The 18,106-nt window shown below is 42.3% G+C and overlaps 2 protein-coding genes across 2 annotated transcripts; one reads left to right on the top strand and one right to left on the bottom strand.

The window, feature by feature from the left end:
- Nucleotides 1-391: 391 nt before the first annotated feature.
- Nucleotides 392-8,304, top strand: gas2b (growth arrest-specific 2b). The gene is made up of 7 exons (XM_037452440.2): nt 392-614; nt 1,415-1,524; nt 1,615-1,756; nt 3,181-3,244; nt 3,528-4,089; nt 4,186-4,293; nt 8,095-8,304. Exons 1-7 carry the CDS (start codon nt 392-394, stop codon nt 8,302-8,304), a joined length of 1,419 nt encoding a protein of 472 aa, XP_037308337.2.
- A 728-nt stretch (nt 8,305-9,032) lies between these two features.
- Nucleotides 9,033-17,774, bottom strand: tmem276b (transmembrane protein 276b). Its single transcript, XM_037486198.2, has 4 exons — nt 16,957-17,774; nt 13,946-14,059; nt 12,861-12,998; nt 9,033-12,628 (listed from the first exon to the last, which is right to left on the bottom strand). The coding sequence occupies exons 1-4, from the start codon at nt 17,351-17,353 to the stop codon at nt 12,381-12,383; spliced, it is 897 nt and encodes a 298-aa protein (XP_037342095.1). The 5' UTR covers nt 17,354-17,774; the 3' UTR covers nt 9,033-12,380.
- Between the last annotated feature and the right edge of the window lie 332 nt (nt 17,775-18,106).

Raw genomic sequence — 18,106 nt, 5'->3', positions numbered from 1 at the left:
TAATGTAAATATGTCCGAAAGCTCTGTGGTTTTCATTGCTAATAGCCGACCATTATTACTGTCAAAACGATGATGTTTTCATTATTTTTATTATTATTTTTCTAATAGGATTGAGTTCACTTATGCTGGACACAATTGTACATTGTTATTCCTAATAGTATGTGCCTTGAATCAGTTTTTTTTAACATTAGTTGACCAGAGAGACTCAAGAAAATAAGGTTCAGTTTACTTTTTGGTTTTGAGCAAAGTCTAAACCCTCTGAGTTGTGACTAACACATATTGATAAATTTAACTGTGAATAAAATCGGACTCTAGCCAAAATGTTGTAATAAAAGCTAACAAGACATGCTTTGATCCACCAGGGTCCGCAAAGGCCGACCTGAGCTGCAGCATGGACAGTGAAGTGGAAGCAATGAACATGAGCCTTGACAGTCCTCTGAGTCCCAGGCACCTGACTGGCTTGGGGATGAACTGTCCCCTCGGACAAAAATTCCAACACTCCGGGCCCGGCCTCACCAGTCCTCAGGAGTTCAACCAGTGGCTGCCTTGTCGCCATGACGCCAGCCTGCATCCCATGAAAGAAGACCTGGCTTCCTGGCTCAACACCATCATGGGTGAGACAGTGTTTCCTAGATGGATCTTTACACCGTGAAACGATTCCCAGTTAAAGAATTCAATTCCTCCCACTAGATATCTACAGATGAATGACCCTTTCAGCCACATTAATCACAGGCGCACATTAACCTACTTATAATCCCAAATCCTTGAAATACCTCTCTGTGCGACTGTGACTCCAGACTAAGGGATGTTTCTTACCCCGTTGCTGCCTTGTGGTGGAGAACATAAAGGCTTAAAGATAAGTCAACAAAATGTAAAGAATAATGATTAGTACCAATACCTCTGTATTCAAGCATCTCACAACAGCTTGAGTAGATGTGCTGGCAAACCTTTCTGTAGAAATATGTCCCTCTCCTACAATTACACATTTTAGTTATCACATGTCTGTTACAATACTATCCTGTTGCATTGAAAACCTTGATATCAAGACAATATCTCTTACTAAATATATCAGGGAGACACCTCGCAGGAGCCTCTATGTTATTTTAACAAAATTCAAGAACATTTCTTTTCATTTTCCTGACGGCTGTGTCCTCGCGTTAAGAAGAGCCTGCTCACTGAAAACTATACTGCTGCAGTTAAGCTTCTGATGTAAGTGTTGGTAAAATTGTCTGTTATTTTCCTTTGAGGCCCTCTTAGCACTGAGTTTAGGGTTTTATTTGTGGCCTGGGTGAAATATATTGTTACATAACTATAACTCTGTGAAAATTAAAAAACACAAAACGATGCGCTTTTAGATTGAACTACGTTACTTTAACTGCACATAATTCAGTGTTGGTGTGTTTTATATCCTCAGGTGTGGACGTCACTGCGGATGATCTGATGGAAAGTTTGGACAACGGCGTCGTACTCTGTCAGCTCGCACAGCTGCTCCAGGAGAAGATGATGCACACAAACAACGGCAAGGTGCTGCAACAACTCAACACACACACACACACACACTCACCATTGTCCACAAAAAAAAACAATGTAATCTTCCTCTGTGTGTGTGTTCAGCCTTTAGTAAGAAGAGTGATCCACTGGCGAGCTAATGCGTCTTCTGGATCTTTCTTTGCCCGAGACAACACCGCCAACTTCCTCTACTGGTGTCGAAAGATTGGCATTGACGAGGCTTACCTTTTTGAGTCAGAGGATTTGGGTGAGTTAAGACCGGAGATTGAGCCTGACATTACGGAGTTAAAGAGTTTGGAATTGAATCACGTCAGTATGAAATTAATTAAACTAAAATCTTTAGACTTTGAGTTTCACCTCACTGGGGTAGAAATAATACAAAAAGTCACAAGAGATGTTCCTTGGCCTTTATGCCTTTCATTCATTTGTTGAGTGAGGACATTGTGTTATTTTTTTTTCCTACTCAATCCCTCGAGGTGCTTTGTGCCTATTGACACATCTTTTCTCCTCTTTTTTCCATATCCGACCCTCTGTCTGAATGCATCTGACAAACTCGGCAGAGTTTGTCAGAAGCAATTACAATGTTCGTTTCAGACCTCCTGTGTCATTTCTCCCTCATTCCCTCTGGATGTTAATGCTCCAGAGGAGCTAACAAGGTTCTTTGTTAACACACAAACCCGTCTCCGTGTTCGGCTTACTTGGGCATGTCTGCGCAGGCTGCCAGATGCGTGAGAATGATAATAAGGAGGTTAATATCCACCAACAAAAGGTCCCCAACCCCTGCAGGCCGACTGACCTACTTCACTTGAGTAATTAAGTGACGAGCAGAGTAAGCTTACTGTACTCTGACAGGCTTCACTTTTCTGCCTTGGCGACACATGAGGAAACGGATGATTACTCTTTTTTTCTTGTCTCTCTTCTCGTTTTCTTGCTGCAGCCATGATGATGTTAATGATGGATATCAAATACAGGTGAATCAAAATGAAATACCAATAAAGTTATATTGGCATAATTATGTTAGTATTTTGCTTGTTATTGGGTTTTTTTTCAGTCATTCAAGTTGTGGACTTTTATAGATGATGTATGTAGCTGTACATACATTATTGCATGCTCAGCAACATCATTTAAATCAGGAGACACAAGTAAGATGAAGAAAACATCACTGTTTATTAGTTACAGAGGATATGTGATGATAAAGTCCTAAAAGAGTCTTTAGCACTTGGACTCTACAGGGAGATCGCCCTGTGAAATCCAGACACTGTTTGTAGTTGTGGTTTATGAGGCTGATAGAATGATGAGTTGATGAACATGATGACTCTGATGAAGGTTGGGCGGAGATGGGGAGGTGGAAGGGTACGGTGTCATCAGCATGTACGTAATGAAGGTAAAGAGAATTGCAGGCGCTAACAAAGTAGTTCTTTGATTGTGCTCATTTGACAGAAGAGACCAGTTGATCCAAACAGCTGATTTCATGATGGACAGCTCTGAACAAAAACAGAAAGTGCAAAATAATGACAGAGCATGCAAGAGCCTTCCTGACAGAATATACGCTCAAGCTTCAAATGCACAAGTTCACTTGATTATCAAAGAAACATCTTTCCGTTCAGATGAGTGAGTAATTTAAGTTTCTACCCCCCCACCCTCTTTGTCTGTACTTCCTACGTCATGAAGTCCTCCACAAGCAGCCTCGAGAGGTGTGCCTGTGCCTGATGGAGCTAGGAAGGATTGCATCCAGGTAACTATCCGACACGTGCAACGTAAATCACAACTTCTTCACACTGAGCATGAAAACATTGAACATCAAGGCTGATTGTGTCACCACACAATTGCTGTGATTTGCATCTGCTGAGAAAAAGAAAGAAAAAAAACCCCACCTATGTTCAAATGTTCAACGTTTCAACCGTTTATCCTCTCCTCTATTTGAAAAAAGGTTAAGCATTACTTTACTTATTTGAAATAATTGTTTTTTAGTTTGTTAGTCAATGATTGCTTGTATATTTGTTAAACCTCTCTCTCAGGTACGGCATGGAGCCTCCAGGGCTGGTGAAGTTGGAGAGAGAGATCGAGAGGGAGGAGGCGGGGTGCTTATCTCCATCATCCCCTCCGCACTTCTCCTTTTTTCCTCCAATACCAGTGTATTCACCCTCCCAATCGCCCCTACCCCCGGCCCCCTCTCCTCCTCCTCCTCCTCCTCCTCTCCCACCTGCGCCCCTCACTCCAAGCACAGCCTGTCTGTTTGAACCCCTCGCTGCCTCCATCGCCTCTGATCTTCCATCAGCCACAACACCTACGTGTTCATCCCCTCCCCAGTCCTCCCTCACAGCCTCTAACCCCGGCACCACCACGGCCTCAACACAAACACCTTTGTTCTCTTCATCCTGCACCACTAACACACCAGCTTCAGTCCTCTCGTCAGGCCAAAACCTGCCATCCACTCCCGAGGCGTCCTTTTCCGCAATAAACAAGCGCTCTCCCGCTGCTACACCTCCCATCACCTCCCCACCTGCAGCAGCCGCTCGTTCCTGCGGCAGATCCACGAGTCGGAGGAGCACAGGCACCAGCAACATTGTGGAAGACATTGTACGTGATGTATTTCTATTGAAAGTGATCTTATTTGAGTTTAGAGCTGTTACGGGTGAATATGATTTACCCGCCTCTCTGCCTCACCTGTTCCAGGTGAGAAACATTATTGAAAACCCCCCCTGCAGCTGTCCCACCAGCTTCCTGGTTGAGAAGCAACCCAAAGGCTGCTATCGTGTTGGGGAGAAAGTTCTGTACATACGGGTAAGCCTATTCAGGGGTTTTGTGTTTATAGAAACACAGCACGCCAGATTACATTTGTTTCAACATTATGACCAAGTGTTGTTACAGAACCAACCTGCGCAGTCACAGAATATTCATATTGAAGTATTACATTTTGTCATTTTGCATTACATGTCTTATGGAAGACATGGCTTGTTCAGCCCACTTCCTTCAAGTCACATCCTTCGAGTGACAAACATACTGCAGGTATTTTGTCTGATGTCGGATGATACACGAGACCCTCAAGTTATTAATCAACAGCTCAGTCAGCAACAAGTGCAGTGTGTCAGAGCGACTCATTTGGATGGAGACGTCGATGCTTTTCAGCCTCACTGAGTCGTGCACCACCCGTGTGCCTCTACACAAAGGCTCGAGGAATGGCCTTTGGGGAGGCGGGGGTTGCCTGGCAACCAATGGTCAGGATAAGACTGGGCTGACAATGATTGTATTCAGTACATAGACCTTCGGCAAAGAGTTCAGAGCTGAAGGAAAAACAAACATGTCTCTTTTAGGATGATTTGGCGGAGATATGATTGTGGTGTGCAGTGCAAATGGCAGCCCACTCGGGAGTGCAAGCCCACCGAGGTGTGGGGGGATTTGTATATAAGAGGAAGGTTTTCCTTTACTATCTGTGCGCAACCATCCAGCCGTGCAAAGAAAAAATACAACCAAAAAATATAACATGTAATGTACACTTTCTAGAGCCCACTGTCTAAGTAAGGCATCCGTAAGGCCATTACAAGGTACATGCTATACATTTGAAAATAGTCCATCACAAAGTAAAAGTCTTCTTGACCAATTAAATGTATATAATGGTTTGTTAACTATATTGAACTGGTAATCAATAGTTTTGTTACAGCTAAATTTCCGACTGGCTGAGAGAGGCTGGTTATTTAGAAAATAAAGCCTCCCTTCAGTGACAAAACAGAACAGCTGTTATTCCTGAGCCGACCTGTCTGCAACACGGCCCGCCGCCAAAATGCATGTAGAAAGGCGACAAAGTTAAAAGTCATGGCCACAGCCTTTATGGTCAGGTTCAACTGAATGTATTTTTTGAGCGTCCTATTAAAATATCTCAAGGAATTGTTTCTCCACCTTGTCTCGCCCGGTGACCTTTTGTGCTCACCTTCCCTAGCCAGCCTGGCAGATACAACGCATATACACACGCTGTATCACCAGAACTCAGTCCCTTTTCAAGCACTAATTACCAGCTTTTGGACGCTGCTCGCAATGCTCCATTCCCTTTCCTCAAACACACCGGCTGTGTGAGGAGGGCGCTGCAGCCCATCGACCCCGACGCCATCCATTACATTGAGCTGCCTACGCGTGTGCAGGGAAACACGCCATAAACCCTCAATTACCATATATCACGATAAGCCCGATACGCCTCCTAGGAGAGCGTGCCGTCCAGTGTGTGCAGAGCTTTTTAAAGAGCAGGTACTATTGATTACCGAGACAAAGTCATTAGTGAGGGGTTTAATCAGACAGCTTGTTAATGAGCAGCTGAGCGTGACCGCCCCTCCTCACGTGTAAACTTTCTACCCCACCTCTCCCCCCCCCCCCCCCCCCGCCTCTATTCCCCCTGGAGTCCATTCAATCACGCTGGCCCTGAAGTGCTCCACCATTCTTTGGTGTTAAAAAAGAGGAAGGCTTTTCTTTCTTCTTTGCGCCCAATTAGGCTCTCTTTCGGCTTTGTAGCAGCCGCACTATCCGACTGCGTCAATGGAAGGAAAAGACGTTTAAACACCTCCCAATATCATGCTGCACCAAATCCTTTTTTTTCAAGCTATATACATAAGAGATACACCTGAATAAAATTCCTGTTTTTAAGTCTGTAAGTGGAATCAGGAAATAAATGGTGATGATTATGGGGATGATAAAATATGTTTTATAGCCGAGATTTTTTGGAGATAAACCCTGTAGCGTCTTTGTCCTCGAGCAAGACGTTGACTGCTTACAAGGTTTAGTTCTATAGGTGGCCGTGACCTTGACCTGGATCTCATTAGATTTGAAGATATTTTTTCATTAGTTAAAAGATAAAAGATTAATGTCTGTACAAAATGTCATGAGATTCCACCCCAAAATAGAAATGTGTAGCTGGTGGTAAAGGGGATCAACATCATTTTAAAATGAAAAACTTTTACAACCTTTACAACTTATGTGACACCTTCTAGCTTTAAAGGGATAGAAAGTCTCAGATATCTTTGACAATGTATTATTGTAACTTAAGACAGAGCTGAGCGCAGCAGGATAAATATAAATATACATGAGAGCAAAGACACACACATGTGCCCGAATCGGCTCATATGATATCATGCTGCTAATTTTGTATAGTGCATCAAAAAGAGGGACCATGCTAAAAAAAAAAAACATTAGAGCGGTGGTACTGGCTAAAACCTGCCTCCTACTGGCAGAGGTATGACGCATCCTCTCTGAGAACACTCATGCATGTTTCAGGAGAGGCGGAGAGAGGGAGTCAATGGAGCTGCCAGGGAGGACACAGGGGAATCCAGACGCTAGTTTATGGGCTGCAGACGTAGCACACTTTGTACGCAGACCGGTTGGGGGAGGGGGGAGTTGTAGAGACAGAAATAAAGGAGTTCGCCTGACAAAGAGGGCTTGTGTTGAATAGAACCAGTACACAAAGGGGCCGACTGTGTTTTCAGACTGAAAATATAGGATTATTAAAAACGTTTGTAAGGGTAATAAATAAAAAACAGAGGATATTATTTGCTTGAATGTGTGAAAAAATCATATGTAGCTTAGACATAGATATGCCATTATATACAGTGGAAAAGTGTTTTATTTGTAACTGACAATTGATTATGGATTATTTTAAAAAACCTCTCTTGAAAATAATCTTTGGCTGTATTTTTGAGAATGAAACCCAGTCAGAATTACATTAGCTCTACCTGTGACAGGAAAGTGGTTTATTCGTGGTGTCAGACTTGACCCCTGTCAACCTCAACATTTTAATCTGCAAGGTGACAGCTGAGACGCACCATGTCTGGGGGTTCCTCCAAAGCGGCTTGTGTCTGTGCTTGTATCATTGATTTTTTTTTCACTCCATGCACGTGACACTCACCTCCCCACATCCGAGGAGGAGACCTGCTTGTATTACTACACCCCTAATGGCTCCATAATGAAGGGTTTTATTGGCGATAAGGCAGGAGGGGGCTGGGCTGGTGCTGACGGGGCAACGGATGGCTTTGCGAGGCCTCCTGGGAATGTCAACGTCTGCTGGGAGTTGGGGCTCTGGGCTGAACTCATCTCAATTCCCCCTTTCATTTTTTTTTTCCTCGGCTTTATATTTGTGGCTTTAGTTGCCATGGCAGCAGTTCGTTTTACAGCAGTAAGGACGGCTGTCTTTGAAGGATGTGTTGATTCAGATGTCCTCCGTGTAACTACTTCTGACAGATACCCACTAGTCACTGTTAGAAAGACATTCTGTTTATTACGTGGTTTGTGTTGCAGTTCTATGTGGGTGTTCCTGCATGTGTGCGCACGCATGTTCATACCCGGATTAGTCCCTCATATGTGCTCAGCTGGTGCCATGAGGTGTCGTTTCATTTGGTTTAATGAGATTTCGACAAAGCTATCCAAACCGAGAGATAATTTGCCTTTCAGAGCCAGAGCAGCACAAGCTTGTAAATATTGAATCGGTGTGTGTCTGCTCTCTATAATTGAGAATTCTATTCATAAACACACCCTGCGAGAAAATATATGGAAATTTCTCTGCCAGCATTCCCTCCTTGACTTGGCTTTCTCGTGTCACCTTTGCAGATGCTGAATGAGCGTCACGTGATGGTACGTGTAGGCGGCGGCTGGGAGACCTTCACAAGTTACCTGCAGAAGCACGACCCCTGCAGAGGAGGAGGTCAGGGCAGCAGGTCTGAGGGCAGGTTCTGCAGGGACAAAGCGAAGCCGCTCAGTTTGAGCATCTCACCTGACAGCTACATGGTGGTTGGTGCCCACTACCGGAGCAAGAGGTAGACTCTCCAACTGCTCGCTTGTGCTTCAGGCTCTGAGCATTTCAGTTAATCCGATCCTACTGTACAAGGTCAAGGATTTAACAGGTAGCCTTTACCTCTTTTAAAAGGAAGTCCAACTTTTTCTATTCAATATCAGAAGGTAGCTGGTTCGTCATTGTTATGCAAAGAAGTGTAACAACTTGCCATCATTTTAGATTTTGTTCCAACAGAAGTTTATAGTACTTGTGGGGATATAAATGTAGAAAGGCAGAAAATGTTGAACATCCTAAATCACAGTATATAACATTTGTAATAATTATATGTATCAAAACTTTTTTCTATTTAATAATGTACACTTTAAATATATAAATCTTTACATGCATTCATTTTTTGGGGGTTTTCCATCACCTGTAGCAAATGTCATGTCAGCCTTTAAAAGTCACAAAAACAAAACATAGAGTCCTCCCTCTAGATGGCACCATGTCCTCAGCAACAAAAGGGTGCTGTCTGCTGTTCGGGTCCTGCTGCCTCTCTAGCACATTCATTTTTTAGTTGGACTGAAAATATGCGTTCAGATTTACAAATGACTTCATGGCCAAAGATAGCACAAAAAACATCGCTAGGATTTTGAGTCACATTCTTTTAAGATAAATGTGGTCGAAAAAAAAGGAAGATTAATGGGAAAGATTCACAAACACGTGTGTAACTTTACGCAGCGAACCTGTAGAATCCAAACACAGAAAGGCAAAGCACGCTAGTAATTAGATGTTTTATTTCAGTAAAATAAATCAATTAAAAATGGACACAAGTTTTGATATATTGAAAGAAACTAACTGTAATGAGATCATGCAAGACTGTAATGTCTCTTTAGTCCCCACGTAACATCTGCAGTGGATCGAACCAGTATAAATGACTTGTAGAAAATAATAGCTGTGCTACTGAAACAATTGCCACTCTAAACGATGGCGTTTTCACAGAGCATCTCTCGTTGCACAGAGTACATCTCTAAGTTCCTCATGAAACACAGGAGGTTGCCAGTTTGGAGGGATTTTTACAACCATTTCAAATACATTGTTACACTGTGTTGACCCCATTTGTTCTCTAAAGCACATACTTGTTAATGTTTTGTCAGTCTTGCTACTGTGTGCTACTGTTCTTCCATTTCTAAAGTTAATCCGATCAAAGACAAAATACTTGTTTTAAAATATAGACGTTGTTAGTTTGTTAATGTTGTCTTTTTAAATGTATTAGACATACGGGGCGTAAATATATGCTTTTCAAATTTTTGCTTGTAATACTTTTTGACAAAGTCCTGCACGTGTGCAGTGGTGGCACATCAGTACTGGAAAAATTCAATTTCCAACTCCAACACACAAACAAACTTTGTGTGCAATTGTGCTTCAGTCCTAACAACACATTATAATTGCACCATGTAATTATACATTATGGTTTACTGCTGACAGTAATATTACTGCACATTAGTTGGGGTGTGAACTCATAACTTTATAAAACCAAAACACCAAAACAGCTTTGCATTCTGTGAGGACGTCAGGGAATTTACTGACTCAGTTGTTAGTGTATTGACATTTTCATATTTAAGGTCTGTCTTTGTTTCCGGCATAAATATTTTCACAATAAGAGCTTAGACCGACCGACCCTACACTGTTTGTAAAAGACACAACAGGGTGCTTGTTACATGCTCCTTTGCGCCCTCATTTGACCTTGCAAACATATAACGTAGAACTCCACCCGCTAGGACTTCAAGTTTGCGGACTTTTATGAGACCCAGCAAAGTGCAAAGATTCAACAAGACACTGAAGTTACAGTTTTCACACATGCCTCAGTTAATTGCCTCGACTTCTGAAAAGTGGTAGCCTCTTGAAGAGGTCCATGGTGATGGTGAAAGGACTGAACATCACGCACAGTGTCGTCAACACACATTATAACACTTTTTTTTCTAAGAAAGTTAATTGACATGTCTGGTAGAACATCTCATGACTCATCCCCCAGCACTTTATAAAAACGTCATCACACATGGCTGTAATATTCTTGTTTTATGAAGTGACCTTGAACATTTTAATATGAATGATTTCTAATGACTACGAAGGGGGGAGAGGGGGTACAGTAAGAGAAAACGGGCTGCTTTGAGTTATTATCACCCGCCAGTGTCACAGAGAGAATCGTTTATACATTTTCCACTGAATAAACTGTAGTCCTATCTGCTACACTCTTTTTTTTTTAAACCTTTCCCGTGGCTCCATCCCATATTCTACGTATTAAAGTTAGTACAAAAAAACTGGCGCATTTAACTGAATTGTACGTACAACACACAATTCAAAGTATGCACCACATACACTAAAATCCAACTGTTAATTTGAAAATGGCATTTCAATTTTGATTGTCTGGAATGTTAACACTTTTTACCATAGATACTTGTGATTATACTTCCTCTTTTTAATTTGTGTGCACCTCAACAAAAAAAACGTAGCATAGCTTACAGAGCATCACTGGAGTCCTTTCCAAAATACTATCTGTGCTTTTCTTCGTCAATTAACAACGTCACCATTAATTCAGAATAGTGTGCACACTATATAATATACATTTTACCACCGTGTAAATGATTACACAATGAATATCTATTTTACTGCTCAAGACATGTGTTAAGCACATCAGTCAACTCAAATTTGGAATGCCGTCATCAATCTTAAAGTTAAAATCAAACATGTTTATTCCATCCATTTGTTTGTTCCAGTGCGCGTTGCTTTGAGGGAACAACAATGTCCATCACAAATATGATTTTATATATTCTGCATGTCACATTTAGCATAACAGGATGACAATTTGGCCCTGCACTAATGTGGGATGTTACCATGTTGTTGTACTTGGTGCAGATAATGGTTTGGAACGCAGTTTGTGCTTTTGTTTTTATCACAGAAGTTGCATTTGCTTCCCCCTTGTAATTACACAAAAAGCCTGACCAATATTGAGGGTAAACAAAAGAGGAATCCGACACTCCCTCCACAGTTTGGTTTCATGTTTTGCTCTTGTCAGCAAACAACTGAGTAGCATCGACAAAATACCTTCACGTTGCTGAATCCAATAATGCTCTCATGCTCCTGGCGGCACCCTGTAACTCCTAATGATCTCCTTATTGTCAGGCCTCATCACCTCTAAACCAACAGAAAGCTAACTTTGTTATTCAAAATCTAATTTACACAAACAATGATCTGGATCTACATAGAGATGCTTTGTACATATAGAATCTTTAAAGAAGCATCAAACTATTTTTCTTTTCAATGCAGATGTTTCTTAAGTGTAGTTTATCTTGACCACGCTGCTAAATCCATTTTGTGCTCTGCAGAGGCTGAGACGTTACCCCCAGGGCTCATGTTTCATATCAGTTAGTGTGCTACACTAAAGATAAGCAATGGGCAGTCAACAACAGTTTTTTTCTCTTTTTTTTCTCATTACGAACAATAACACAGCTCACATCACTCGACTGAAAGAGGAATGCTGACAAAATGCTCTGGCCTGATGTTTGTGTGTGTGTGTGTGTGTGTGTGTGTGTGTGTTTTTTGTCTTTCCTTTTGATGGATTTTTCCCATGATTCATCCAGAGAATGTGTGGAAAAGCATGTTCTGGTGTGTGCATGTGTGTGTGTGTTTTTTTTTTTGTATAAGTGTTGCGTGGGAGTGTGTGTGGCTTTATGTTTTTAAGAGAGCACCATTTTAAGACAAATCCTCTTCAGAAAAAAAAGTCACCTTTAGATCGCCACAAAAGTCAACCTGTCGAACATCTCAACCAAAAAATGTCTTATTTGTGCTATGAGAGCCGAGCCCCAGACATAAGTTACTGTAGGTGTTAGTCTTGGTGTCCCTCGAGGTGCCTCTGGGATTCTTATGAGATTAGGTGTGTGAAGTTTGTCATTACTTTGCTCCTTCTGTCACAACTCAGGCACACTGAACACTGAGGGGGAATGGCGATGTCGAGGATGGTGTGGGATGGTGATCAGACAAAAACTGTTTTAGAGTTAAACATCAAGGTTGGAAGGGTGCTGTTTGTGCGTTCGGTGGGGTCAGTCGCTTCACAAGGCCTCTGTCACACGGTTCCATTCTCCTGCCTCGGCTTGTGGGACGTCGTGCGAGTGGGCGTGCTCAGGGAGGGGGCCAAGGTGCAGAGGAAGCCAGCCAACAATGTGAGACCCAGGCCTCCCCAGGCACAGAACATGGACCAGCCATAGCCATGGCTAATGTCCTCGGGGAGGCCGTACATGTAGCGGGGGTAGCGGGACAACTCAAAGTTGATTCCTGCCACACATGTGCACAAGGAGATGATGCAGCATGTTCCTGTGTGAGCAGAGGAGACAAGCAGCGATTTAGAACGGTTCCAGCTCGATGATTGCATTCCTACAAGCACCTGCATGTACCGTGTGCATCTCAGTGCAGCACGCCCATCTAACTCTCTAATGACAACCCAAAGATGCTCTCAGCTGTCACCGAATAAATACAGAAATGGAATGAAATTGGATTTTGGTTGCATGTTCGTGTGTCGATGTGGGCATATGTGCTCTCACAGTACCTCCCATGAGAAAGAGTAGGCCAGCTACATATTGCATGAGGTCATGCTGCTGGCAGCATCCCAGCACTCCGATGATCCAGCCAAAGAGAATGATGGACACGGCCATGCCCACAAAGCCAGCCGTCATTCTTCTTAGATCTGCGGGCAGAGGTGGAAACGTCAACACTAAAACTACAACAGTTCAACTGAAGGCTGATGTGTAAAGTTCTATTTACTCATTTTGCGTTGTGGTGAATCTATGGCTCTCCAACCACAGAGAGGATGGTGAGGCCTTTTTTCTAATGCTTTTGATCAACATGTAATCTTAAAATGACCTCAATTGTCAGAAACATTGTGATTCTTAATAGAATCATTTTAGATGAGAATGAGGTCTTAAATGATGCTTTTTGTCCATTAGAGAACACATCATAGCAGATCCATAACAACACCCAAAACAAAACTGACGAAACTGTTTCAGAAGTGAAAATATATACTGACGCAATTCAGGGTCAAACAACTGCTTCACTCTCTCTCTCTCTTTAAGGAAATTAAAGAGATGATTTTAAGTCAGAATTAAAGCCCATCCACGTGTTCTAGGGGGAGATATTCCAGAATATATTGATTTGTCAGACCTAATGTCCTCAGATAAGCCACTTAAAAGCTAATGGCTTCCTAATAGCAATGACCTGATAACCTTTGGTCATAAGTCTAGAAGTAGGAGAATAATAACAGCACGGATGACAGCAATGGAAAGGAATTTTTAGCCTACTAGACGGTATTTTCATTTTGAAAAAATGAAGACCTGCTTCCATCCAATCTCAGAAATGTCTAAATATCTCAAAATGCCTGTGGTGGGTTATGATTGTGGGCAATGAGATCCTGGAGAAAGATGTACAGGGCATATAAGAGACCAACGTCGCGTCTACTTCAAGTACTAAATTAACGCCCGGAGGTGAAGCCTGTCTATACAACAACATCCTTAAATCACCAGTTATCAAGAGGGTAATTAATGAATTCTCAACCTTTCATGACGCTAATTATTATTATTCAGTGACTAAACCGACTGGTCCAACTCCGGAAAGACAGAGCAACACGGCGATACTTACGGAGTGCATGCCACTCATCCTGTCGTATGGTCTTTGTGATGTTGATGGGTAGATTTCGTGGTAGGATGGACGAAGAGTAGTGATACTTGACTGCGGTACATCTTTGAATTATTCCTGACAGAAAAAAAAAAAAAATGATGGAGACAATAGTAAATGGAATATCTAAATATGCAAATATCTTGCATAGAAGAGCAAAGTGACAAGAAAGAAAATGAAGTAAAAATCTCATTCAAAACCTTTAGCCCAACATGTAGAGTTTTGAAATAATATAAACACAAGAAGCTTCATATTTATTCTACACCCAGAATGAGTTTTAATTCACTGAGCTGGCCTTATTAACCTTGTGGTCCCAACCACTCGCACATTGTGATTAAGGGAGGATTAGGAAACAATGTGCAATATGGATTATTAAACTCAATCGTTGTCATTTATAGTGAATCTCTTCATAATGACTTGAATTCAGAATCGGCATTCAGAGCCCCGATACATTCAGAATTTAAAGACTTGTTGTCCAGCTGCTTCTCCATAAGTCACAACAGCTTTATATTTCAATTCTCCTCCAAATTGTCACTTTAGTTTCAAGTTTGAAAAGGAACTGTGATTAAAGTACCTTCCATATCTCTCAAGTTAAAACCGAGGCAGACATATTTATTTAGTTATGGGGAGCTCGATACACCACTTTCACAGCAGATGTTTTGGATTGTCAAAGCAGGGAAAGCTCAGGTGTAGGTAATGCTCTTAACAGCTCCATCCCATCAAGTGTCGCATGAAGGCACATTGGTGACTGAAAGCAACGCAGCAGTCATTCGGTTTATTAGCTTCTCTGTTGGTAAAAATATGTGCTGTTAAAACGGTCTTTGGCTTAATAATACTCTTTAAAATCCCAATATCTTTTACACACTTTATTCCTGTCAGATGTATAGATTTCCCTTCTAATAGTTGGGTTTGTGATCTTCCATGGTTTTATCTGAATATTCTTTGCTGAGATACTAAAGGCTATTATGAAAGAAAGAGGCTTATATTATTACGAGAGCCTTTTAGTCCAAATATTTTACGTTTAATCAACCAAATGATGATGAGCGACATATAAAAAAGTCGACATGTGATACCAGTACAGTTCGCTGTCTACTTAAGGAATTTCTGATACTTTGTTATAAGTCAAAAGCTTGAAACTATTGTATGCATAAAACATTTACTGATGACATTACATCGTCATCTATAAACATGTGTATATTTATTGGGACTTCAGCTTCTCATACCAATTGCTTTGAAGGGTTTCAATACTGCACATCTCAACATTAGCAAGATACAATTTATAGCTCGGTTAAGACTGATTTTTCATAATTTACAATGGTGGCAACGTGGCATCATTTTAAATGCTTGGTGCACACACACAGGCGATTTCAGCTCGTCATTCTCATCATTCTCGTCATTCATTCCTGATCAAACATCTTCTCTGGACAGATTTGGAATCTACAGAATGCACTTGATCTCTCTCACCTCCTGTTAGCTTTATGCTTCCTACTTGGGCTGTAAAACGGCACCTTTAAATTGTCCTTGGTAAGTTGATATTGGTTTCTGAATTCAAGTCCCATTAAATCTGCCGTCTAATCTTGCCAAAATAAAACTTGTGTAGCTTTGAATGGCCCAATAAAATGCCATGCTGTATAGATCTAGAGCATGTGGTGTCATTCTAACAATTTGTCAGTGCACATATAGCATGAGTCAACAACAACCACAGGGTTTTCTTTCCCTGTGCTGCCATAACCATGTGATCATCAAGACTAATCATGACTAAAACATCAGAAACCTCCATACCTCAGGAGTAAGAAAATATATTCTGAAGCCAATAACACATTTAAGTAAATTGCACTAGATGTTAGCTCATAGGGGCATAATTCAAAGTACGATCGTCCCACAAATATCTGACAGGCTGGTGACATCAGATCTCTCTTGTGTGTCGGTCATCAGGCTTTCAAAAGGATGAGTGTGGTTCCCTTCAGGGCCTTTATGATTTTTTTTAATTATCCTTTTGACATATGGTATTTGGTGTGGCAATACTTTTATGTACACATGAAAAATCCTTTGAAACAAATTCTTAGACAATGTAACAGTAAGGCAACAAGCTTCAAAAAGGGTTGTGTGTTGGATTAACGTGTTCATACCATGTCAACATCTAGGACAGACACGTTCATTCAGTTAAACAAAAACGTGTTGTTTCTTTTAGGTGTGCACATGCGTATAGTTTAAACAAGTGGGGTTTTTTTCAAAGTCTGTGTGCTATTGATTATATAAAAAGGGTTTAAATGGTTCATAAGATTCAAATGGTTAAACCTGACAAAAATGACCTTAATCTTCATGCTGCTCAGACATCTATGGATTATGAAAAGGACATTATGGAACTGAAAACATCCCAATGGTTAAAGGAGAAAAGGATGTTTTGACTTCAGATGGACACACACGTTTTCCTCACGGCGCTGGTCCCGTCTTCTACCTCAGCTTTAAGATCTTGGTCTGGATCAGGTATTGCATAAATGCAGAATGAGGCCTGAAATATGGCTACTCACTGTTGCTAAACAGCAAGGCTGTGCAGGATGTTTTCATCTGGTGTGATCAAACATATGGAATTCAAATTGAACAATTGATTCAGCTTCCTAACACATGAACCCTTTAATGACAATAACCCTCATGAGGTAATGTGAAGTCTCCTGCATGGAAGACGGGATCAGAAAATAGAGGTGCAGCCATTATCCGGGAGCGAGAGACTGAAGGGGTTCTCTCAGCACCATGGACAGCGAAATCCGTGCCGAAACATACGCTTCTAAAGAAAAGATAAAATAGAAAGAAACCATCCTGACCTCGACGCATAAGGGACTGAAAACACGGAGACAGGTTACTGTGTGAGCAGATCCTGGCCCTGTGTGTTTGTGTCGGGGCTAAGCGTGAGCTCATCGCCGAGCAGCACGGCCTGCGTGTCGCGAGCGAGAAACGCCAGACTCGCTCGTGTTTACCTTTGTAGATCAGGTCCTCGGTCTCCAGGTCGAATCCCTCCCGGTGGCACTTCCTCCACAGCCCGGAGATGGTGGAGTTAAACTGCCGGCTGCAGTGGGACTCCATGGGAGACGCGGCGGCCATGAAGTGCCGCTTCCCCCGGATGAGAGCCCGAGCATCTGGGCCGTTACCTTTCATCTCCAGGCTCTTTGGAGGCATCTGGAGGGGGAGGTTCTGGTTTGAAATGTAGATGTAGCCGGGGTCGTTTCGCTTGTTGGCATAGTTTTTACACCTCTCCCGATGTCTCCTCGCGTCGGTTTCGTACCAGTAATCGGTGCAGATCGCCATGGCGAGCAGCCCGAGCGCACAGAAAGCCAGGAATAGCCCCGTGCCTGTTAGTATTTTCATCGCGGCCATCTTCCCCGCTCGACGGAGAGCTCGAACAGTCGCAGGAAGGTTCCTCCGTGGCCGTGGTGGTGGTGGTGGTACCGCGTGAAATGAATCACGACGGCACTCACAGCCTCGCGTGGTCCTGCACGAGGAGCATAACGGTGCAAGGCCAGCGTGGTCGGGAGTGGAAGCTGCGCTCTATTGTCGTGGTACCCGGTGGATGCAATGTTGTTCCCACCATCTGTTATGGTACAGGAGGAAAGGAGAGGCGATGGAGGGCGACCAACGCTGCGAGGAGGAGGCACGGGCAGTGGTGTAGTTGCGCGCGCTCGCCTCCAGGCGGTTGCGGGATGAGGAGGAGAGGAGATGCGCTGCTCCACTGCATGTCTTCTGTGAGGCTTCTATGGTCACCTTTTGGATTCATTTTGGTTTAAGTAAGCATTCAAAACAGGTGTCTTTTATTCATTTTGTTTACCTAGAAACAAGACATTTTATTTAAATGATTAGTTGTCTGGAGTTTGCTTTGTTATGGATCTATGAGATTAGTGGCAGTTTAGAGGACTTTAGGAATGTTTCAAGTTTGAAAATATAGGAAATGAAAACATTATCATGCAACCACTTACTCTAGCCGTAGGGCCAGGTGAGCATATAGACTTACTAATGCAGACTAACCTGTGGGGTTCTCACTGTTACAGAATGGTAATTCATACTAAATGTACAACACCGGCTCGTCAAATAGAAATGTCCTCTTTTGGCTTGAGAATATTGTTTTCAAGGGCA

Source organism: Pungitius pungitius, chromosome 4, assembly GCF_949316345.1.
Source record: "Pungitius pungitius chromosome 4, fPunPun2.1, whole genome shotgun sequence".
In the NCBI taxonomy this organism is placed as follows: domain Eukaryota; kingdom Metazoa; phylum Chordata; class Actinopteri; order Perciformes; family Gasterosteidae; genus Pungitius; species Pungitius pungitius.
The sequence above is the reverse complement of the archived record's forward strand: the minus strand, read 5'-3'. Positions and strand labels throughout refer to the sequence as shown.